We start from the raw sequence: 26,049 nt of genomic DNA, 5'->3' as shown, positions 1-26,049 counted from the left end.
AATGGGAATTACTTTTCTTGCTTGGGTTTCTGATAACATTTTTCATATTTGTGAGTTTTCTACTTTGCAAAAGCAGTGTGTATATTATTTAAGCCTTTATGTTTGGGATTTTAGTTATACAGTCTTAAAAGAATGCTTGCATATATCCATATATCAGATGAATTAGATTTTAAACCAAAGACTGTAATAAGAGATGAAGAGGGACTCTATATCATAATAAATGTAGCTAGCCAACAAGAAATCTAAAAATTGTTAATATTTATGCCTCTAACATGGGAGAAGCCAATTATATAAACCAGTTAATAATTAAAGAAACACTGATAATAATACAATAATATAATTATATAATAATATAATAATATCAATCACTGCGGTACACAGATCATCTAAGCAGAGGATTAACAAGGAAACAAGGGCTTTGAATGACACACTGGATCAGATGGGCTTCACAGTTATAGTCAAAGCATTTCATCCTAAAGCAAAAGAATACACATTCTTCTGGAGTACACAAGGAAAATCCTCCAGAATAGATCACATCCTGGGTCACAAATTAGGTCTCAACCAGTACCAAAAGACTGGGATCATTCCTTGCTTACTCTCAGACCATAGTGCTTTGAAACTTGAACTCACTCACAAGAGGAGATTTGGAAAGAACTCGAATATATGGAGGCTAAAGAGCATCCTACTAAAGAATGAATGGGTCAACCAGGAAATTAAAGAAGAATCTAGAAAAAAATGGAAACAAATGAAAATGAAACACAACTGTTTAAAACCTTTGGGATGTAGCAAAAGCAGTCCTAAGAGGGAAGTATATAGCAATATAAGTCTTTCTCAAACTTTCAAGAAAGGTCTTAAATACACAACCCAACCTCACACCTAAAGGAGCTGGAGAAAGAATCTCACACCTAAAGGAACTGGAACTGGAGAAATAGCTATTTATTTAGGCAAATAAAGCCTAAATCTAGTAGAAGAGAAGTAATAAAGATCAGAGCAGAGATCAATGAACTAGAAACCAAAACAACAGTGGAACAGATCAAAAAAGCAGGAGCTGGTTCTTTGAAAGAATTAATAAGATGGATAAACCCCTGGCTGAACTTATAGAAAAGAAAAGAGAAAGGACCCAAATAAATAAAATCATGAAGGAAAGAGGAGAGATCACAACCAACACCAAAGAAATACAAACAATTATAAGAACATGTTATGAGCAACTATATGCCAACAAATTTGACAATCTGGAAGAAATGGGTGCATTCCTAAAGACATATAAGCTACCAAAACTGAACCAGGAAGAAATAGAAAACCTGAACAGATCCATAACCAGCAAGGAAATTGAAGCAGTCATCAAAAATTTCCCAACAAAGGAGAGTCCAGGTCCGGACGGCTTCCTAAAGGAATTCTACCAAATACTTAAAGAAGAATTAATACCGATTTTTCTGAAACTGTTTCAAAAAATAGAAATGGAAAGAAAACTTCAGAACTTTTTCTATGAGATCAGCATTACCTTGATTCCAAAACCAGACAAAGACTCCACCAAAGAGTAGAATTACAGACCAATATCCCCGATGAACATGGATGCAAAATTATCACCAAGAAACTAGCCAGTATGGGCACCCAGGTGACTCAGTCAGTTAAGTATCTGCCCTCAGCCCAGGTCATCATACTGGGACCTGAGGATGCAGCCCCACATCTGGCTCCCTGCTATGTTGGTAGCCTGTTTCTCTCTCTCCCTTTGCCTGCCACTCTCCCTGCTTGTGCTCTCTCTTTTCTCAGGGTCAAACAAATAAATAAAATCTTAAAGAAAAAAAAAGATACTAGCCAATAGGATCCAACAGTACATTAAAAGGATTATTTGCCATGACCAAGTGGGATTTATTCCAGGCCTACAGGGGTGTTCAACATCTCCAATCAATCAATGTGATACATCACATTAATAAAGGAAAGGATAAGAATCATATGATCCTCTCAATTGATGCAGAAAAAGCATCATTTTTTCTTGATTAAAACTCTTCACAGTGTAGGGATAGAGGGAATATACCTCAATATCATAAAAGCCATATACGAAAAGCTAACAGCAAATATCATTCTCAATGGGGAAGAAACTCGGTTTTTCTTGAGAGATTTTCCCCTAAGACCAGGAACATGGCAGGGATGTCCACTATCACCACTTCGTTCAACATAGTACTAGAAGTCTTAGCCTCAGCAATCAGACAACAAAAAGAAATAAAAGTCATCTGAATTGGCAAAGAAGTCAAATTCTCACTCTTTATAGGTGACGTGATACTCTATGTGAAACCCAAAAGACTCCACCCCAAAATTGCTAGAACTCATACAGGAATTCACCGAAGTGGCAGGATAGAAAATCAATGCACACAAATCAGTTGCATTTCTATACACCAACAATGAGAAGAAAGAGAATTTAAGGAGCCAATCCCATTTACAATTGCACCAAAAACCATAAGATACCTGGGAATAAACCTAACCAAAGAGGCAAAGGATCTATACTCCAAAAACTATAGAACACTTATAAAAGAAATTGAGGAAGACACAAAGAAATGGAAAAATGTTCCATGCTCATGGATTGGAAAAATAAATATTATGAAAATGTCCATGCTACTAAGAGCAATCTATACATTCAGTGTAATTTCTATGAAAATACCATCACCTTTTTTCACACAGCTGGAACGAATAATCCTAAAATTTGTGTGGAACTATGAGAGACCCTGAATAGCCAAAGAAATGTTGAAAAAGAAAAGCAGAACTGCTAGCATCACAATCCCAGACTCAGCAAACTAGGTGCCCTAAATTGTAAAGAGGTATAAATAAAGGAAATTTTGAATATATGTTGATTTGAATGAAAATGAAAATATTTAGATCAGTGTCTAAATCTTTAAGCAAAATCTTCCCCATTCAAGAGGGCAATTTGTAATATGAACCAAAAGCCTTAAGTATATAGTTACTTTTGCCCAGTAATTACATATCTAAGATTTTATTCTAAGAAAATAATCAAAAAAGTGCACAATGATAATATAACATGCTTTGTAGTAACAAAATTTGGTGACTAGCTATATAAACATCAAAGGAAGACTGGTTAAGAAAAATATGGTATGAACTTCTAGTTATAAAACAACTCCTGGGGATGTAATGCACTGTACTTGTTAGCCAGACATCATATCATCTTTGGCTATACTTTTTTTTTTCTTCTCTTTGCTAATTCCTTCAGTGCCTACATTGTCCTGATTTACCAAATATTCATCACTCCATCATATTTCAGTATACCAAGAATATATTTAATAGAAATGGAGTTAAAAACAAAGCACAAAGAAGATCTGTATTGGGCAATCTGGAAAAAAAAAAGTCTTTTTTTTTTTCCCTATTATCTAAGTGAGCCAAAGGCAAAGTCAGAAGGTGAAGTGTGTGTGTATATCTGTATTTATTTTTGTTTTGTGTTGTTGCTTGAATTATCTGAAAGCAGCTTCAAGTGTTCAACTAGAGTCTGGAGGGTCTGCATTTTCAGTCTATAGAACAGTAAAAATACTACCACTGGATCAAAACCACTTCAGAGCCTCATGGAGGAACGGTTGCCAGGATATGGAATGATTGATTTGAAATAACATGATGCGAGAGATAGTACTAAGGATCTTAAAAGATGACAGAGTGTTTTTCAAGCTTCATGAAATATGATGAAGGTGTCTTGTCAAGGATTGCTAAAAGCCCACTTGCAAGAACTCCCTAAATCACTGCTGAGAATGCATCTGTTCCTTGATTGTTTTTGAGTAGCTGCTTGGCGGTGTGAGGTGACACTATCTGTTTGGGTACAAAGAAACAAAGTGACTATTGTGTGTGCACCGTGCTTGTTAGCCAGACATCATCATGTCACCTCAAACAGAACAGTGTTTAGAGCTGAGTAGGATTTAATTTTATTTCAATATACCTAGATGGGTTGTATCTTTCATGATGTTTGAAAAGATTAATAGCCAGCAGCAATCCTTAGTGAAGGGAGGACAAAGACGTCTGCTGAATATCATTATTGAGCTGGAATGATGAAGGTACATTTTCATTATAACTGCCCATAAAATAAATTTCATAACAAAACTTCCTCTCTGGCTATGTACTCCCCTGTAGGTACTTCATTAAAGACTCTCCTTTTACTGTTGGCTCAAGAGATATTTGCAGGTGAAAATACCTGACCCTAAAAGCCTGTTTTGCCAGGTTTCAGTTCTTTTGGTTCCATTTTGGGTTTTTTGGCTACTTTCATGGAAATGACACATGGGACTTTTGCTTTTGGAAACCACTGCACGTCATTGGTTGCCACTTACAGCCGCAGGTGCCTATCTGCCCACCCTGTGGGGTGGAAGTTCAGGAAATAGGAACCCAGGTCACTTTTATTATTGAGTAAATATATTAAGCCCCTAAACATGGGGGCTCATCTGGTTTCTAGTATGTGCATCTTGAGTCACGTTCTTTATGACAATGCCCAGGATCTTTCATGCAATAGTATTACTAGTTACAGTTGTTTGACCAAAATCCAAACCCCTAAAACAACAAATATGGAGACATGACATACAGGAAGGAAGGAAAATTAACCCTTATTGAGTTACCAACTCACTGACCTAGGTTAAAGCCTTCCAATGCCAGGGGTAGTCCATCAGTATCACATAAGAGCTTGTTAGAAATGCACAATCCTAGGCCATGCCCAGACCTACTTATCAGAAAGTTCATTATAAGGAGACATGAGGAAATTCTTATGCACATCAGCATGTGGAAAGTGTTGGGACAAAGCATTTAAAAATATTTGCTCATTTAATCCTCTCAGCATTTTTACCTGGTTGGCATTATTCCCATTTTCCATAGGAGGACTGGGAGAGTTAAATAATTTATATCAATCCACAGGCTAACCCCTTCCTTTTTTACCACTGTCTCCATCTGTATGACTTTATGCCAATAACAAGAGTAATGACTATGTTAAAACAGTGGGCTTTATTAACCTAGGGATAATTTGATGGCTGGGTCGCTACTCACTGTTGTGAAAAAAGAAATGTCAGTTACTCTCAAAGCCATGTCTAGTCACAAAGAAAATAATTTATTTATTTTTAACCATACCTCTGTTTTGAACCAAATGGCATTAACTTTTTTAATACACATTCCACAAAATTTACTAGATGACGATCTGAATAACTTTTAGTTGTTATCTTTATAAGCCACATTCAGCCTTAGAAATGAAATTGTTCTAAAAAGGTAACACTGAATCCAAAAGGAATTCCAAAAGCAAAATTGTTTTAAAAAAAATTACTTGAGTAGTACATTGGTATTAGCATGTAATCTCCTAAGATGTAAATACTCATTTTTATATTCAGGTTCTGACAGTTTTGCTAAAAATATCTTATAAAAACACATTTTTTAAAAAGTGTCTTATTGCTTATTGATCACAACTCCTATACTCCCAAGAAAGAGGACCAAGCATGAAACGGTAGAGATTAATGTTTCTTCCAACAAGTCATTGTAAGAAATAAAACAAGTGCTACTACCCAACAGGCACAGTGTTTAACAAGGCACTTGAGATCAACAAGTGGCAATCAGTCAGAATGTTCCAGTTACAGAGAATTAATCACCACATTGAGGCTAACCTGACAGTGTATTATGTAGAACATCAAAGTGTGTTAGAGTATGAGCTTGCAGAACTCTTGAAGTCATGGGTCTGGTCACCCAGGGTAAAAGTTGTGTATACCTGAAATGTGTCAAATTTCTATAATAAAATATCTTAGACTGATATCAATAAACCTAAAACTAGATGGCAGATGGAAGAGGCAAGCACCGCAGTTCCTGGAAACAAACTCAACTACCTTCCTAAATTTTCACAATAGAAAGGAACAATTGGAAGTCAGTTAAAGCATTCAGCTTCCCAATGATAAACCAAATTACTGATTATATCCAGGGATGCACAGTCCTGGTGGGCATTAAAATTACCTCGGAAGCAACCACTGGCTGCTAACCCCAGATTCCGGGTTTAATTTATGTCACGTGAAGTTTCTGATTTTCACATCTCCCCAGGTGATTCTAGTGCATAGCCTGAATGGAGAGCTTCCTTTTTAAACAAAGCTGAAATAAGTCAAAGCCTAGTGAAAAGCGTCTGATATGAGACAGAAAGAAAATCTTGATGATCGCTCGTATTTCAGGTTATAGCTATATATTTGGAAGTAAAGCTAACAAAAGGACAGAATAGAATGTAAGCCTGGCCGTCTGGCAGTCTCTTCTTTCCCTACTGCTCTGATGTACTGAGCGTTTTCAATTATTAATTGAGGATGATGAGGATGCTATTGTTTTATGTTAAATTTTTCTGTATTACAAGGATGCTGCAATATTGGGGTCTGTGAGAAATATTGTTATGATTAATTCCTACAGGTAGAATTTTTTATAAATATTTATACATTTTAAAAATTGATGTTTATTTTTTGTCATCTGCTCATAAGAGAGGCTATACTAATTTATATCCAAGTAGCATCTGTTTCAGTCTGTGTCTGATTATAAGGGTGGGTTGAGTGTATAGCAGAAACAGAATAACCAAGAGCATGTGGCTCTAAGAAAGAAGGCTTGAAAAGAGAGCAATAGTTTTGAAAAAAAATGTAGAGAAAGTGAGGTGTTGTAAGAATACCTGAAGAACAGGGTGGAGCCAACATAAATTTTCAGATTTTCTTTCAAGTAACAACTGGCTGTTTGTTGCAGGCAAAGAGAAAGAGTTAGGTTCAGCTATCTTTTTTCAATGTTGTATTTGGGATCTTCTGTTTTATTTTACTATAGTTTTAGAGTGGAAAGTGATTGATACAGTTGCAATTATTTTGCTAAGTATGTTCAGTGAGAAAATATGTGTAGGAGGGGTGAATGCGTGGCTCAGTTGTTGTGTCTGCCTTCGGCTCAGGTCATGATCCCAGGGGCCTGGGTTTGAGCCCCACATCGGGCTCCCTGCTCAACGGGAAGCCTGCTTCTCCCTCTCCCACTCCCCCTGTTTATAGTCCCTCTCTCGCTGTCTCTCTCTCTCTCTGTCAAATAAATAAATCTTAAAAAAAAAAAAAGAAAAGAAAGAAAAAAAATGTGTATAGGAGACATACAACAATGTTCCTTATAGCGTTGTTTGTAATTTGGAAACAACATAAATGCCATTGATGTTCAACCAGTAGGATAGTAAGTAAACAGATCATGATAAATTTGCATGGCAGAATATTATGCATATATACAAATATATATTTACAAAATTGCTGTCTTCCTATGTATAATTTTGTCTCACATTAAAGTAATAATACTCATCATAAGCATTTTCACACCATTACATAATTATAAATGTCATTTTAATGGGTGATTAGTATTGAATTTATTTATATACTGTCATTTACTTTTAAAGCACCACAAGTGGAGAAAGAATACAACAAATACTTAAGTATATTCTACCAAGTTACAATGAATTTTGTTGTTTTCTTAGCCTTGCTCAGATGTTTACATTTTTAATAAAATGTTGCAGATACAGTTGAATCTCCTCCATCATACCCTTCTTCAAATTTCCTTCTTGAATTCGTTTTCCCTCTCATCAATAGTCCAGAGATAGGACTTTGTTGAGTTTGGTGTTTATAACTGCACACGTCTCTTCAACTTATGTTGTAGGACGTAAGTGTGTACATTTAAAAACTTAACGTTTGCTAAGGGTTTTAATCAGGAGATTTTGTCAAGTATTCTTTCCATATGTTTCTGATTAATTTTTAAAAATCTTTAGTTAATATAATGAAATCTATTGATTGGTTTCAAATGTAAAAATAGCTTTGCATATTAAATTTCACTTGCTGTTATAAATTTCACTTGCATGTGGTGCATTGTCTTTTTTCACATATTGCCACATTGCTTTTGCTAGAATAATGTTAAGGGTTTTTTATGTGTATTCGTGAGGGATATTATTTTTTAATTTTTTTAAAGATTTTATTTATTTATTTGACAGAGAGAGACACGGCAAGAGAGGGAACACAAGCAGGGGGAGTGGGAGGGGGAGAAGCAGGCTTCCCACTGAGCAGAGCCCAATGTGGGACTCGATCCCAGGACCCCGGGATCATGACCTGAGCTGAAGGCAGATGCCTAATGACTGAGCCACCCACGCACCCCTCATGAGGGATATTAGTCTATGATTCTCTTTTCTTGTAATTCTGGCCTTGCTTTAGTATCAGGGTGATGTTGGCATTGTAAAATGAATTGGTTAGAATTGCTCTTTTTCAGTCTTCTCAAAGACTATTTAAAATTGTTATTATTTCTTCCTCAAATGTTTGGTATAATTCACCAGCAAAGCTATCTAGCCCTGGAGGTTTCTTTGAAGGAAAGTTTTTAACTAACAAACTCAATATACACACACACACATACATAGAGATGCATATTTGTACTATTTGGGCTATGTATGTATTCTTAAATTTGCTTTGGTTGTATCAGAGAATTGGTGTATTTCATCTACGTTGTCCAATTGGTTGTCCTTAAATTTATTCATAATATTTCATTAATAAACTTTTAATAGGGTGTGGAGCCCAACATGGGGCTTGTACTCACAACCCTGAGATCAAGACCTGAGCCAAGATCAAGAGTTGGACTCTTGGCTGACTGGGCCACCTGGCACCCCTAAACTTTTGATACCTTTACTCTTTAGTTGTTTTACTTTTTTCATTGCTCATCTGGATAAGTTGTGTCTTCTTTTCTTTTTTGAGGTCATTCTGGTTATCCAGATAGACGTTTATTAATTTTATTGATCTTCTCAAAGAACCAACTGTTGGTTTTATTGTCTCTATATTGATTTTTGTTTATTTTATTGACTTCCACTCTGAGCTTTATTATTGCCTTACTTTGGGTTTAATTTGCTGTTGGAGCAGGTCATCAAGAAGATGTGACCACAGGTTGATCTGTGAACGGGATCCAGGCAAGCAGAGGTTCCTCACCCCTTCTGCTGTCCTTGAAATGTACCTTCTGCCCACAGTTCCCACAGTGGGAGCCATTTTCAAGGAGCAGTGTTTGAAAGAGCAATGTGTTATTGAGACCACTGGGATGGTATATGTAATTTAACTCACTTCAGGCCTCCATATAGATTCTGTATAGATCCTCTTAAGATTCTGGCGGGTAGACACAAAGATCTACTTGTGTTGCTGCCACTCTCCTATGTAAGTTCTCTTGCTTATTAAACCTGCCATCTACGAATCTGGAGTGGCCTCTTTCTTCCACATCTCCTTGCCCTCTGTGTTCAGGGGTCAGTTTTCAAACCAATATCAGCTCTTCTTTTTCTAGTGTCTCAGGTTATTGATTTGAGACCTTTCTTCTTTTCTTCTTCTTCTTCTTTTTTTTCTTAAAGATTTCTTTCTTTTTTTTTTTAAGATTTTATTTATTTATTTGACAGTCAGAAATTACAAGTAGGCAGAGAGGCAGGCAGAGAGAGAGGAGGAAGCAGGCTCCCTGCGGAGCAGAGAGCCCGATGTGGGGCTCGATCCCAGGACCCCGGGATCATGACCTGAGCTGAAGGCAGAGGCTTTAACCCACTGAGCCACCCAGGTGCCCCAAAGATTTATTTCTTTATTTCAGAGAGTGAGTGCCCAGGCAGGGGGGAGGGGCAGAGAGAGAGAGAGAGAGAGAGAGAGAGGAGAAGCAGACTCCCTGTTTGGTGTGGAGTTGGACACGGGGCTCAATCCTACAACCCTGAGATCATGACCTGAGCTGAAGTCAGACACTTAGACTGAGCCACCCAGGTGCCCCTCTTATTTTCTAATACAGATATTTTGGATTATAACTTTCCCTCTAATTCTTGATTTATTACCATCTCACAAATTTTGGCATGTTGTGTTTTCATTTTTACTTAGTTCAGAATAATTTCTAATTACATATATATTTCTTCCTTGATCTGTGAGCTGTTTGGAAATATAATGGAAGTTATTTAGTTTCCAAATATTTAGGGCTTTTCCAAATGTTTATTCTGTTATTGGTTACTAATTCAATTTTATTGTGGTCTGAAAACATAGTATTTATGATTTGAACCATATTAAAATATTGAAGCTTGTATGAACTAGATATGATCTATCTTGGTAAAATTTCCATGTGCATGCCAAAAAATTTGTATTATGCTGCTGTAGGTGAAATAGTCTATAAAAGTCAGTTAGGTTAAACTGGCAGGGAGTGTTGTTTAAATCTGTATCTTTACTAATTTTTTGTGTGTGTTCTTGTTCCATCAGTTATTAAAGGCAGGTATTAAAATCTCTGAATATAACTGCGGAATTGTCAATTCTCTTGTGGGTCTATGTTTTTGCTTCATGCATTTTGAATCTCTGTCATGGATATATAAACATTTAGGACTTTGGTCTTCTTGATGACTTGACCCTTTTCTTATTAGGAAATGACCTTCTTTATCACTGTTAATATTCCTTGCTCTGAAATCTACTTTCTCTGATGTTATTATAGCATGCCAGCTCTCAATTACAGAATGACATATCTTTTTCAGACCTTTCACTTGTAACTTTTTGTTGTTGTTGTTCTGTTTAAAATGTGTTTCTCATAGGCAGCAAATAGAGCTTGTTTTTTAATCTAAAACTGATGATCTCTGGTTTTCAGTTGTGTTTGTGTTTTTTAGAAGTTGCTTTGGGCTTTTAATTATATATCTTTAACTTTTCATGTCAGCCATCTAGTGATATGCCATTTCTCATATACTATATTCCCTTCCCCCAGCCTTTGTACTATCTCATTGCATGTTATAAACCCCACCATGTATTGTATTATTTTTGCTTTAAAGTGTCTCTTATTTTTTAAGGATATTATATATATATATATATATATATATATATATATATATTTTTTTTTTTTTTTAAGATTTTATTAGACAGAGAGGCAAACAGAGAGAGGGGGAAGCAGGCCCCCCGCTGAGCAGAGAGCCAGATGCGGGCTCGATCCCAGGACCCTGGGATCACGACCTGAGCTGAAGGCAGAGGCTTTAACCCACTGAGCCACCCAGGTGCCCCTATATTTTTTTTTTAAAGATTTTATTTATTTATTTAACAGACAGATCACAAGTAGGCAGAGAGGCAGGCTGGGCGGGGGAGGGGGGAAGCAGGCTCCCTGCCGAGCAGAAAGCCCAATGCGGGGCTCAATCCCAGGACCCTGGAATCATGACCTGAGCTGAAGGCAGAGGCTTAACCCACTGACCCACCCAGGTGCCCCTTAAAAATATATTTTATGTAGAAAATATATATATTGTTTATATTCACCATTTTCAGTGCTATTTTGAAATAATTGTTATACAGGAGGCTGTGGTTGTCTATATCTTAATAACTTGAAGCTTCACTAAGGATAGAATTTTTTTTTTTTCTTTCTTTTTTTTTTTTTTTTTGGTCTTTCTGGCAGCCAGTGTAGGCACCAAAAAGATATTTGTTGAAATTTTTGTAATATGATTTGTAAAAGGCAGATAAGCTCTGAATGAGTAAAACTTCATCTGGTTCTTAATATTTTGCAATTTCTTTAGTTTGAGGAAATTACTGCTTTTTCTTCTGCTTGAGGTTCTATTATATTTCTTTTAAAATGTTTGTAGCTTTTCAGTTTTACAAATTTGAGTTTTTCTCCCAAAGATCTCTCTCCTTTGTGCTCCCCAGCTACTTTCTCATAGTTCTGAATTATCTTCCTCGATGTCCTTATCCTAACTCAGCAACAGTTTAGAGAATGCCTTCCTTCCCCCTACTTCTCCATAGGATATTTGACTCATGGTTTCTTTATGCTCTCCTGGCAGAACTGTTGATCTGAACGTCTGCTGAATGATGGCTTCTCATCTCCCATTCACCCAACACACTCCCCACCACTCTGACCCTCTGTTCACACCCATTTCTTATGACAATATCTATATAGAACATTTCATGCAGGAGAATGGAGTACCCTATTATTTAGGAAACTGGCCTTTGCAGCCAGGCTGACTGGGTTTGAATCCTGACTTGGCCACTTACCAGTCCTATGGCTTGGGCAAGTTACTTAAAATGGGTAGAATGCTACTCATCTTATGGAGTTGTTATGAGAAGTTAAAGAGCTATGCATGGAAAGAGCAGAGTACAGTGCCTCACCAAGGTTAGGATTCAATAAATATTAGCACTTACTGGTGTTATTTACACAAATAAACTTCTCATATAATACCAAACTTTGCTGTATTTATCAGGCATGTCTTTTTTCTTTTCTCTAGTAGATAACACTCATTCTCAAACATTTCTTTCTTTTTTTTTTTTTTAAAGATTTCATTTATTTATTTGACAGGGAGAGAGGGATCACAAGTAGGCAGAGAGGCAGGCAGAGAGGGAAGCAGGCTCCCTGCTGAGCAGAGAGCCAGATGTGGGGCTTGATCCCAGGACCCTGAGATCATGACCCGAGCCGAAGGCAGAGGCTTAACCCACTGAGCCACCTAGGCGCCCCTCTCAAACATTTCATATGCATGTGGATGAAGGATAAGTTTGTATAAAAAACAGTTTTCAAAAATGTATTGCTGAATATATTAAAAGTTAGCATACCGTTTCAGCTAGAGAAAGCCCTCTAGCTAAGTTATTTTCAATATGTACTGGAATTCAGTGTAGAATCAAATATCTTGAATTGCTTAACCCAAGATAATTCCCTTTTTCTTTGTCTTATTTTCATATATTATGATAGTTTTCTGGTCCTAAATTTAAAGCTTACCTGCATTTGTATATTTTTCACATACAACTTTATGATGTAATTGCTAATCTTTATATCAGATAACAATTTTCTTATCAAATATAAAACATGAATGTGACCATTGCTTCCTCCTATAAATAATATGAAACTTAATTTGCATGGGAGACATGTAACTTACATATGGGGTATTACAAACACAATATGATAAAATTTACATGCAAAGTTTAAAAGTACTTAGAGTCTCAATACTTCATGCCTGTATTAAATGTCTACTGAATTACATAGTCTGCAGAAACATTTCTATTATAGTTATACTTCAAATTTACAGCAAGGTTAGCAAGATATCATTGTTTTTCACCCAAAGATGCACCCTCAGTCCAATATGTCCAGCATGGAGAAGTTCATTTACAACTTTACCTATAGGAATAGATGTATTTCTGCTTCTGCTGCAGCACCAGAAAATGCATAGTTCCTCTTGCAGTTATGCCTTCAGATTAGTTTAAAGATCACTTAAGGATAGTCTGTCTTCCTTCTTGAGAGCCAAATATCTATGTGCCTTTCTCAGAGATTTTTTTCCCCTTTTTTGATTCTTTGTATTAGGAATCTACCTGGTTCATAATGTTTTGAAAACTTCACAGGAAAACTGTATATATATGTGAAATATTACACTTAATACTGGCCACGCCATCAGAAAGGGTCAGATTTTCCTGAATATTGAGAATTCAAATGCTGACATTTGAGCTGCATCTTGTTGGTTTACAAGTACAAGTCTAGGATATAAGAGCATCAAGACACAAAGGATTGAAAACCTTAAGGGTAGACAGGCTATGCCTTGCAGATCAAATTCAGCCCACTGTCTTGAAAACAAAGTTTTATTGGAAAACACCTGTGCTCACTCATTTATTTATTATCTGTGGCTCCTTGCACATATAATGGCAGAGTTTAGGAGTTGCCGCAGAGAGTATGGCCGGCAAAGCCCAAAGAAATAGTTGCAGTTCCGGGAGATAAAGAGCTACTTAACTTTGTTCTACTATGTTAAATATCCACACATTGCTGATTTTGATACAGATTTGTTAATGTCCAGCAGTCTAGTTGGCCATCATTTGCTTTTCTAGTTTTCTCAAATACCAGGCCCTTTGTCCCTTCTTCTAGAGGACAGTCCTTGATACTTGGGTTTGAAAATCTGAGAACTATCACCATATTACAGATTAGCTCTCCAACTTTTCCTGGTACTTTCGGGTAGGTTTCTGAGTCAGCTGCTGGACTGATGGTGTTGTCTCTCTTTTGCACTTTGTCTCAATTAATCCTGGCTGGTAACCTTGTTTTCTTATTCTCTATAAAGGAGGGAAGGATTTGTCTAAATCACAAGTGTTTTCTCCAAAGACTCTAATATTTATTTTGATAATTCACTATTAATTCAATATCTAGTGCCATTAAGTGCCTTGACTGCATTCTTTTGAAATTCCCTTAAAATTTTATTTTGTATTCTTAACTCCTAAAACTTCTCTTAATCTCTCATGATAATTGCAAGCCTCAGAAATACTGGTCTGAAAGTCTATAGAGCCAAAGATGTTTGTTACCAAATGGTTTTGTTCTGGTATTTTTATGTAAAAATCTCCAACAAAGGTCAAAAATGATTATTGGACAGCACCCAATACATATCCCTCTACCACATTTCACTTTTAATTTGCTGTCCAATGAAAAAGGGAACATGGTTCCTGGAGAGAAGACCACAGTGTCCTGGGGACTATGATAATTGCCCAGAAACAGCGTTGTCCTGTCCTTCAAGTCAAAGGGATGACATAGATCACATAGGCTATAGGGCTGCTGGCTGCATGTCTGATGTTTAAGTCTTAAAAAGGCAGAAACAGTATTCTGTGCCACCCCACCATCCCTTTTTTAACCTTCAGAGGCATAAATTGTCTGCTGGCTGAAGAAAAATCTAGGTACTTGTGTTTTCTTTTTTACTATTTTATTTGATCAAGTCATTTTTCTCCTTTTTCATTCAGTTTCTTGAGGAGCCAGCCTTACAACGCTTCATTGACTGGCTGGCCCACTATCATGAGAGCCTGAGTGGTGACATTTGCCCAAGATATAAGCAGATGTTTTCTACACATGACTGTTCACTGATAGGAGTTTGAAATTAAGGGCCCATCAGCTGTGGTTGAGTATATTTCTGTTACAATATTCTGTTACAGTATTCCATAGTTTTATATACATATATATTTTTATTTATATGTATTTACTTATTTATTTAATTATAGATTTATTTATAGATTTAATATATATGTAAATATGAAACCGAGCGATGAATTTCTTATTCTGTTTTCCATCAATAAGAAAAAGTGTGATAAACTGTCAACTCATACAATAGTGACTACTGTGAATATAATATAAACCAGATGCACAGAGGATTCTCTAACTCAGGATTTCAACAAGAATGAAAGCATCTCACCTAGGGTACCTAGTAGGTATCTATTATATTTCCTTTCTCTTTCCTTCCCTTATTCTTGTCTTCCCTCCATGATAATTTGACATGGGTATACTTGAGAATCTCAATAAATAAAAGGTGGTCACTCAAATATGTGACTTGCGCCATATAATCTGAAAAGCATTCGCATGTTTTGAAATCCCTGAATAGTTAACTGCCTTCTTACTACCTTCTTCTGGATTTTCTGGTATTCTGTAGACTCTTATTCTGTCATCTACTTTGGGCATTTCAGAATATAGAATGCCATAGAGACATATGGTGATAGTAAAAGTTAATGTCATTGCAAGATTCTAATAGAGATAAAATGATAAAGTTATGATCCACTAAACCTTCTGTGCAATGAAGGTCAAAGAATAGAGTGTCTCTGCATTGCTCAGAGGGCTGGCGGTATCTGAGTTTAGTTCTGGCCAAAATTAATTTTACATGAGGAGAGTATAAAAGCTTCAAACTAAATATATATTGTTTCTATAAAAAGTCACTGATCTTTCTTTTCTTTTAGCTCAGTATGTAATCTTGAAACATTATCTGTTAAATAATAAATTAGAGAATCAAAAACCTCTTTTTATTAATCCTATAGAATGCCAAATATAGAACATATCTAAATTAAATATTGAAGAATTAAAATCAAAAGTTCAAAACTGAATTAATTGATAACAAAAGGGGCATTCATCTTCTTTCATTCTCTTAAAAATTTCAGGAAATTAATAGTTAATTTAAGAACCTTGAGATTATGGTTTGCTACTATATTTTATGAGTGAGAGTACAATGTCCCTTTATCCTGTCCCTTTATATGTTATTAGAATGGATCAGAAACCAAGAATATAAATGTTTAGGAATCTGATTTTACTTGGGTGAGTCTTTTTTTTTTTTTTAAGATTTTATTTATTTATGTGACAGACAGGGAGAGCAGGAACAGAAGCAGTGGCCGGGGGTAGAGAGTAGGGGGGCGGGTGGAGAGGGAGAAGCAGACTTCCCACTGAGCAGGGAGCCTGATGCTGGGCTCAATCCCAGGACCCTGGGATCATGACCTGAGCTGAAGGCAGAGGCTTAACAACTGAGCCACCCAGGCCCCCTTGGGTGAATCATTTTATCTTGTAATATCTTTGTATCCATGAGCAGTGGATTATTCTAGACTGTAAATGCAAGTGAGATAAAGGCAGAGCTTCGGTGGGGAAGGTAATTGTGCAGCTAAAGTTCGGTCAGCGAGCCACTGGGTGGAGAAGATGATCTTTGATGTGAAGGAATGGATAACGTTCAGGTTATTTAACTCTTTGTCACCGAAGTAGTGATAATTCAAATGCTATGCAATTATGAAATCATTCCCTTTGCTCTAGCATTTCCCCAGTGTGCAGATTCTTGTGTATCAGCAGTCAGTGATGTCTTGGTACTGTCAATAATTATGATCATTGAGTGTAGGAGCCTTAATAACATATAGTCTCTAACAACATATATGTTTTATTTGCACGCACTTGACACACGATGTTACATAAACATTGCCTATCTTTCTTAGTATCATGGGTTTTGAGTTCAAGTGATAGAGACAATAAAATAAACTTTGAGTTTTGAAAGACATTTCTCACCTCTACCCCTTGTTTTCTCTAGTGTTTACACCAGGAACATACTTATATAAGTGAAATCATGGAATTGATGAAAGGATATACTTTTCTAAATAATTTGTTCCAATAGAGAGCTTTATGGGCACTATTTCCACAATGCCTGGTACCCATCCCCTGATTGAGTCTGATTAGTATAGTTGTAGGCAAGCTTTAATTTAACGTTTAGTGAATCAGATACCTTGACATAGAGAAATAGTAAGATATTATTTTGTCTTGCTTGTTGGAGATCCCCAAAGTTTTCATTTGTGTATTCTTTTTTTTAATTACTACTATAATATTTTCTTAATACAAGACATCTTCTGCATCAGATAATTGTTTTTGCTGTATTATCATTTACCACTCCTGAGAGCCACATTCAAGCCTCCTGTGTCTTTCAGGATTTAAGCCATATTGTTGTATACGTTTGACCAAGATGGTTTATATTACTTCCAATAATAATGAAAGTTATTCATAAACAAACATAAATGGGGATTTGTCTATTACCTTCCTAATTCAATTAACTTCTAAGACACCTGTGGAAAAGCAATGTGCAGAAGCATTCAGAGAGTGTTGCAGGGCTCCAGGATAGCTCTCATGACTGTTCACCTATATACCCAAAAATGAAGAATGGCTTGTTTCCTCTGAACCCACAGCATGGCTATTGATTACTCTAAGGTGAATGCTAAGGTCATGAACCACATACTTTGTGAGTTGCTGTAGTTAAATAAATAATGAAGTTTCGTATTGCTTTTAGTTTGGGTTTCCAGAGACCAGAGCGAGGCCAGAGCGATGATTCTAGAATCATTGTCTCTAGACTAGCAGCATCCATACCTGGAAACTTGTTAGAAATTTAAATTCTCCGGTGCCACCCAAGATACCAACAACAAAATATGGATGAATGAGTGAATGATTCTGCATATGATTCTGATGTAACCTAGAACCATTAAGAACCATTTGGGTATGATACTGCCTCAGTCCAAATTGTTAAGATTCAAAACAGTAATTGGTGCTGTATGGGACATTAGTCTGAACTTTATATCCAGATATATCCAAGGAGAAGTTTCTTCTTCAAAAACTTCTGTGTCTGAAAAATATAGAACATAATTAGCTATGCCGGTTCAACTTTAAACAATAGTTGTCAGCATGCTATTTTAGAGGCTAAGAGAGTTTTGAAATAATTCTTGAGGTTTAGAGCAATACAGTGTTAAGAAGACAAGTCAAAGTTACTATTGGTATTTTGCAAATGGATTTGTCAAATACTTATTATTTCATAAAATATGCAGAATGTTTTCTTGAGGCAGTAAATACTTCTTATAGTAACAGGTGATTAATTGAACCAAATTGCAGGTTTGCTTTTTGACCTTAACTCAACCCTTCCATCAGCCAATAAGAAATCTATAAACTCCACATTGCTTTATAATCTATCACACAGGATTTAGTGACCCAAACTATGTAATTTGCCTTGCTAACTTTAGCTCTGTGTTTATATAAAATCATACTTCTGGACTTTATATGATTGAAAATGAATGTAGTAAAACCCAAGATTTAAGCAGGTTATATAAAAATCGATTAGAGGCATTGGCCAAAGAATCTCCTGAATGTTTTTATTGGAAACACACATACAAATCTGGTGATAGCATTCACACTTGCTAATGAGTAACTGACAAACTAAAGAAGTGTCTTCAGAAACCTAAGAGTAAGTTAATTAAAGGTCGAATCCAGAGGAAGTCACTGTAGCTGTCAAGATATATTTTCTTCAGCTTGCAGTTGAGAAACGCCAGGAATAAAGAGAGAATGTATTCAGAAACATGCTTAAGAAATTAATTCATTTTCTCAGATTCTCACACAGTCACCCATCTGCTTAGAACACATTGACTGTTAATGATTGATTCCGAGTCCATTTTTTTAGCAAGTGTGTACTGGGTGCCTACAGTGCAACGGACACTGTAGAACTTTTAGCACGCCAAAATAGATTACAATAAAGGACTGCACTGACCATCATCTAGGTAGTAATACTTTTCTGTAATCCAATAACTGCTTTTTAAAGCACTTTACTAGAATTAGAATATGTCAGAAGGCTGAGGCAAAATGTGCTTCAGAATTATATGTACCACAAACATCTTGCTCTTTCCTTCCTAAGACAAAAGGAGCAATGTTCCTTCATTTAGAAAGTAGAATAATAATTTAAAAAAATTCATTTGGCACCCCCACTTGCGATGGTGACAGAATGACCAGTGGCCTTGGTGTGTGGTTCACTGCGTATCAATAGTGAGCTAACCATTTGGGAGCATTCATTCTCTTCAGACATGTCTTTTGAGCCGAAATGCTATACGCTTTTATTAACTCATGAAGGGGGTGTTATTCATACAGTACTTAATTTAGTAATTATTAAGTAAGTTGTTTTTTAAGAAATGAGGCAGTAGGAGATAAAGACTCCATTTGGTAGCATTTCCTTCATTCCCTTCCTATTTATTTTGCTTTCGGAGGAGTGGTCCAGGAGACAGAGAATGAAATCTATAAACCATATTCTGGGTAATAAAATTTATTTTGGACTTATCTAAACACTACTTAGGAAAGTCCCAACCAAATATAGAAGGGCATCAAAGGATGAGCTTCACCTTTTAGCTCTCTGATGAATCATCTGTACTTCCTCTTTTATTCTGGCTTGCGTCTGCCCTATTCCTAATGCTGGGGGATAACTGGTTGTTACTGGTGAGAGTTGCTTCACTGTCACCTCTCGATTCATAATCCTTTGAGTTGGGAAAGTATAATTATTTCAGCACAAAAATGAGGTAACTAACTGCTTCAGGAAATTCAACTTAACTGTCCTCCAGTCTAGATATTAATTACCTTAGCTTCAGATTCCCATCGTACAATACTTCATCACATTTCACGTTATTTGCTTTATTACTGGAATCTTATTTCTTTCCGAAGGGGTGTTCGTAGATCACCAATTGCTTTCTTTTTCTTTAGCCAATTGCTTTCTCCTTCTGGGGGCCAATTGATTTAACAACTAATATCCTTTCTTCCTGGATGTGTAGATCTGACATCATGCTTTCTGACTCTTGTTGTTGAAGGTCCTATGCCTGTGGGTAAAATTAAAGGACTCACTAATCAAGTTTTATGAGCGCTTTCACACTTTTCAGATGATTCAGCAAATGGCAGGAAACGTCTTGCAACCTAGTCCATAGATTCTACTGGTTCTAAATGTCTGCCTAACAAAAGACAAAATACCCCTGTAGGTAGTGATTGAAACATTGTCTCACATTTTAGCATGTAATCAAAGGAAATGGATTTATATCTCAACTTAGGTTTCTTTTCTTTTTCTTTTTCTTTCTTTCTTTCTTTTTTTTTTTAGATTTTATTTATTCACCTGAGAGAGAGATAGAGCAAGAATGCACAAGCTGGGGGAGAGGCAGAAGAGAAGCTGACTCCTTGCTAAACAGGGCATCGGACTCGGAGCTCGGTCCCAGGACCCCAGAATCATGACCTAAGCCAACTGCAGATGCTTAACTGACTGAGCCATTCAGGCACCCCTCAACTTATGTTTCTTTATACCCAAACAATAACCATGGCAACCTGAGTCTTTAGGTATAAGAACTTTTTTATTTTTAAGACGTGTTAGCGTGAATGAAATTATTTACTTAAAACTTTAATTATAGTAGATTCCAAAAGTAAGATAACATCAATGATGTCTGTTAGATTGTATTATTCTTAGTAGTACTATTAGTATTGCTAAAGAGGAATGCAATCATGTTACCACAGTATTTGTGTTTTTACTTTTTCTAATACCCTTTCATATGTATTATTTACCTCACTGGATATGACAACTGGTGATCGACTAAATGATGTTTTATTTTTTTTAATTTTTTTAAGTATTTTAATTCCAGTTAGTTTGCATACAGTGTAATGTTAGTTTCAGGTGTACAATATAGTGATTCAATACTTCATACATCGCCCAGTGCTGATCACAAGTGCATTCTTTAGTCCCCATTGCTTATTTCACCCATCCTCTCACCCAACTCCCCTCAGGTAACAATTAGTTTGCAGAGGTTCTCTATGGTTAACAGTCGTTTCTTGGGGCGCCTGTGTGGCTCAGTCATTAAGCCTCTGCCTTCAGCTCAGGTCATGATCCCAGGACTAGAGCCCTGAGTTGGTCTCCCTGCCCAAAAGAGAATGAGCTAACGTCTTCTGCTGAAAGTCAAAGCAATTGAATATTAGAAATGGTGGGGTTGTGACAGAGAGGGAAGATATGTAAAACGATTACCCATGGCTAGAAAGATGGTGGTGACATTAACAGAGGAACACGGTAGAGAAAATATGTTTTCATTATGGTATTTCCCTGAAATGCTGAGTCAGATTTGCCACCCATGAGGATAGAATAAACACTTTTTCAGACATGCAGAGTCTCAAAAATGTAGCTCCTATGTAACCTTTGATAGAAAGCTTCCGACAGATGTGCTCTGCCAAAAAAAAGGGGAATAGACCACAGAAAGAGACATGGGACCTGAGAGAGAGCGATACAACATAGAAGAGGCAAAGTGAATCCCCGGGGTGGTGGTGAAGGATGATCCCAGGATGGCAGTTGTGTTGTAGACAACATAGTCCAGACTGGAGCAGATTAGAGGCTCCAGGAGTGATTTGTTCAAAGGATAAACCTGATGATATATCACATATGCTTGTATATGTTGAGAGTCAATTTATCCAACAAGGAGGGAATTAATTAGTTAAATTATCTAATAATATATGGAAAATTGGAAATGGAAACATTAAGTCTTTCTAGCCATGTGTGCTTTGAACCTTTCCCTCAGAAAGGTTTAGCTGGAAACAGATTTACATGGTATCATACCATCCCTTGTTTATAAAAGAGGGAAGTGGGGGCACCTGGGTGGCTCAGTGGGTTAAGCCTCTGCCTTCGGCTCAGGTCATGATCTCAGGGTCCTGGGATCGAGCCCCGCATTGGGCTCTCTGCTCAGCAGGGAGCCTGCTTCTCCCCTCTCTCTGCCTGCCTCTCTGGCTACTTGTGATCTCTCTCTGTCTGTCAAATAAATAAATAAAGTCTTTTTAAAAAAAAAATAAAAAAAAAAAAGAGGGAAGTGGAACCATGGTGTAGCAGAAAGGTTTTCAAAGTTGGAATTCAGAACATCTGCATCCTATTTTTGTTTTAATAATTTAGAGATGTTGTTCTGGATTAAAGCATAACTTTAGCTTATTTTTATATACATTCTACACCCAGGGTGGGACTCTAATTCATGACCTGAGATCAAGAGTCACATGCTCTTACAACTGAACCAGCCAAGCACCACCGCATACAGATGGGCAATAGACACATGAAAAGATGCTCAACATCACTCATCACCAGGGAAATATGAATTAAAACTGCAATGAGATAATGCCTCATACCTGCCAGAGGGTTAAAATTAACAACACAGGAAACAACAGATGTTGGCGATGATGCAGAGAAAGGGGAACCCTCTAACACTGTTGGTGGGAATGCAAACTGGTGCAGCCACTCTGGAAAACAGTATGGAGGTCCCTCAAGAAGTTAATAATAGAGCTACCGTATCACACAGCAATTGTACTAATAGGTATTTACCCAAAGAATACAAAAGTAGTAATTCAAAGGGATACATGCATCCCAATATTGATAGCAGCTTTATCTACAATAGTCAATTAAGGAAATAGTCCAAGTGCCCATCAGTTGATGAATGGATAAAGAAGATATAGTACACATATATACAATGGAATGTTCCTTAGCCATTAAAAAAAAAAAAAAAAAGAACGAAATCTTGCCATTTGCAATGACAGGGATGGAGCTAGAGAGTATTATGCCAAACAAAATAAGTCAGTCAGAGAAAAACAAATATCATATGATTTCACTCATATGTGGAATTTAAGAAACAAATGAGCAAAAGGAAAAAGAAGAGAGGGCAAACCAAGAAACAGACTTTTTTTTTTTTTTTTTTAAGATTTTACTTGTTTATTTGACAGAGAGAGAGAGACACAGCGAGAGAGGGAACACAAGCAGGGGGAGTGGGAGAGGATGAAACAGGCCAAGCAGGGATTACCAAGCATCAGTAGTATTAAACTGACATTAGATAACCTGAATTTGTAGGGTGCTTTGTTAGTGATGCTCATGGTTTTCTGTAGCAATTACCGTCTATGAGTGAAATAGCTGATATTGAACTTGGGGGCTTATTAAGAGTTGGAAAATGGTGAAGGTGAACCAAAGGAAAGATAAGATTCTAGGTTTCTAGCCCCTTAGAATTTAGAGAGGCTGGGGTGCCTGGGTGGCTAATTCTTTAGACATCTGCCTCCAGCTCAGGTCGTGAGCCCAGGGTCCTGGGATAGGCCCCTGCATCGGGCTGCCTGCCCAGGGGGAAGCCTGCTTCTCCCTCTCCCGCTCTCCCTGTCTGTGTTCCCTCTCTTGCTGTGTCTCTCTCCTCAAATAAATAAATAAAATCTTTAAAAAATAAAAAGAGGGGCGCCTGGGTGGCTCAGTGGGTTAAGCCTCTGCCTTCGGCTCAGGTCATGGTCTCAGGGTCCTGGGATCGAGCTCCACGTCGGGCTCTCTGCTCAGCGGGGAGCCTGCTTCCCCCCCTCTCTGCCTGCCTCTCTGCCTACTTGTATCTCTAAAAAAAAGAAAAAAAAAGAAAGGAAAAAAGAAAAAGAATTTAGAGAGGCAAATAAAGCTATATTTGGTATTCCCAGGGAAATTAGAAGAGATCAAGAGACTGGGGGTTATATGATAAAGAAAAAGAGAATGAAGAAAGAGGATGTGAGATGGGTGTCGAAGATGGGAATTGCAGCATTTGGGATTGTAGTGTAGAACTTTTTCGAACCATAGTGAGGTAGGCGAGCCCCCAGTCCAAATAGGCAGCCAGCATCAAGCAGGTCCGTAGCAACACGTAACAGCGATTTAGCCATTGGGAGTCTGTATCCCCAGTGTAAGAGCTCAGCCCCATTGTCCTCAGGTGCAATGTAGAGATGGAAAGCCAGCCCAGTGAACCAGAGTACTGATGGTTCTCCCTAAAAATCACAACCACAAATACATAGAGTTTAACATGGGTAAGCAACTCCAGTCCAGAAGCAGACCTGGAAATTGCCTTCAAGCATGTGATCCTGTGCTCACATTGTGCTAGGAATGCATTACCATGCTGCAAGCAGTTAATTAATCAAAGCATGTCCCTTCTGAAATATGCAGATAAATTAGGAAGGAAAATTGAATCTTTGTTATGTGATTTTTCTTAATGATTAGAGTGTGTTCTAAATAAACAAACAAATTGATTGCCAAAAACCATGTTAATGTGCTTTTAATTCACAAGGGCTAAGCATATAAAAGTCAGGATATTGAAAGTTAAGATTCTTATAGAAACATTAATTTGACAACATTATGCATACTAGGTGTGGGAGGTTTATATTTTATAGCATAAAAGCAGTAGGAAATATTGCAAAATGTAGCTCAGTTAAACAAAATGAAATAACAAATTTAGGGAAAAGTCACTAAATGTGATTATGGAAAAAAATTATTTTGCAACCTCTATAGAAGGGTTATGAAATTTAATTTTAGGAAATAATGCCTTCAAATCTTTTCAAAAAATGTTTTCAATGGAAATTATTCATTTTTATCAAAAATCAATTTCCCAGCACATTGTGTATTCTGACATGAGTTTATGCCTTTCATTCAGAGTTCAGATTTGATCCTAATAGACCAAAAGGAGAACCAACTGGCTATTTTCATGGCCTAGTTCATAAAGATTTCATAGACTAAAAATTAAATTTAAGGGTTTAGAATTTTTTTTTTAGTATACAGAGAATATGGAGGAAATTTTAAATATGAAGAAGCCTGCCAGTGTACTAATACTTGGTTATATATTTGACCTCTTTATATTTCTGTAAACTATTTGCATATATGCATTATGGAAATTCCAACCTGATCATAACAAACGTTTTATTTATGTGGCACAGGAAAAGAAAAGAACTTAAGGCATGTTCAGGGAAGGAAGTGGGCCAGAAAACAAACCTACAGCCTTTGCTTTGTCTCTGTTTCCATTCCTGCCTCATGAACTGGACGGCAGGTCTGGAAGCTTGAGTTCTCCCGTGCAGCTCCACTGAGCCCTGGGTGGATGTTTCTGTCACCTTGGCTGCAGAGACTCCATTCATTCTATAGGGAACAGGAGTGGTGGACCCATGAAGCAGCTCCTTGGAGCATGTCACCTCCCAGTCCAATCAGAACTAAAGGCAAGAAGGCAGGCAGGCAAGCAGGAGGGAAGGAAGGAAAATATTATTAGCATTATAATTGTACCTCAATTATAATGATCACCAATTCCAACTACTTAATTGATTTTTAAGTAATAATAAAGATTTTGTGTTCCTTTATATCAAATATACGTTATTTTTGGGTGCAAATTAACAAATGAAAACCGAAAGTACCCTCACAAAGGAACAGATCATGAAAATATAAAGATAAATCGACATGCTGCTAACATTTCTATTTTCCATTGTGTTTTATGTCATAGCAAGGCAATCTACAGAACAATAAAGGTTCATTCATAGAAGTGAGATATGTAAATTCCTGAGCTAGCAGACTCCTGGCCCAGTATTCAAAACGCTCTTCAAAAAAGGCACAATGGTCTGCATTTTTCACTGGAAAAAAATCTATGCAACCACATTCCATGGCAATGAACTCTTTATAAGCTTGATGAAGAAAAATGCTTTGTATACTTACTTTCATCTTTACCCCTTGCTATTTTCTGTTTCCAAACAAACAGAAGGACAAATGCAAACTGCCAGCTCGCAGGATGTATAAACAAGTGTTATTGAATATTCAGAAGTACAGTGGTATTTCTAAAGTTCAGCAACAAATCACTTAGAGTCTTTCTTTTGTTTTTCAATTTTCCTTATTCAGGCACCACAAGGCCACATAAGGAGGGTGAGGTCCCCGGAGTGGACTACATTTTCATCACCGTTGAAGATTTTATGGAATTGGAGAAAAGTGGTGCTCTCCTAGAAAGTGGGACTTATGAAGGTAAGCACAGCTCTTCTGCTCACGGTATTCCATTGCTGCCTCACATTTTTCTCCTTTGATTGGGATGCATCAGGACACCAGATTTCCAATATGCTACTGTTTTTGGTGTTAGAACGTTAATGACATCGTTTCAGGAAAGTATTTCCCCAAAAAAAGTTAGGCTACCTCTGGATTAACTCTGCTCTTCAGGTGCTGGACGATATGTGTATATCCACTGAAGTCGGCTCGGGATGGCATTCTGAGGCTAAGCTGTGATC

At 37.0% G+C, this 26,049-nt stretch overlaps 1 protein-coding gene across 3 annotated transcripts in view; it reads left to right on the top strand.

The window, feature by feature from the left end:
* Nucleotides 1–26,049, top strand: part of MAGI2 (membrane associated guanylate kinase, WW and PDZ domain containing 2) — a gene marked incomplete at its 3' end in the record, with an annotated part of 1,345,444 nt that overhangs the window by 722,614 nt on the left and 596,781 nt on the right. For all 3 annotated transcript variants that reach the window (XM_080818052.1, XM_080818051.1, XM_080818053.1), the window contains exon 3: nucleotides 25,673–25,792. In XM_080818052.1, the coding sequence (XP_080674178.1) occupies nucleotides 25,673–25,792 (120 nt within the window). The remainder of the gene's footprint in view (nucleotides 1–25,672; nucleotides 25,793–26,049) is intronic.

Source organism: Martes martes (assembly GCF_963455335.1).
Source record: "Martes martes genome assembly, chromosome: 11".
NCBI classification, from domain to species: Eukaryota; Metazoa; Chordata; class Mammalia; order Carnivora; family Mustelidae; genus Martes; species Martes martes.
Note: the sequence above shows the minus strand (reverse complement) of the source record. Positions and strands in the feature narration are given on the sequence as shown.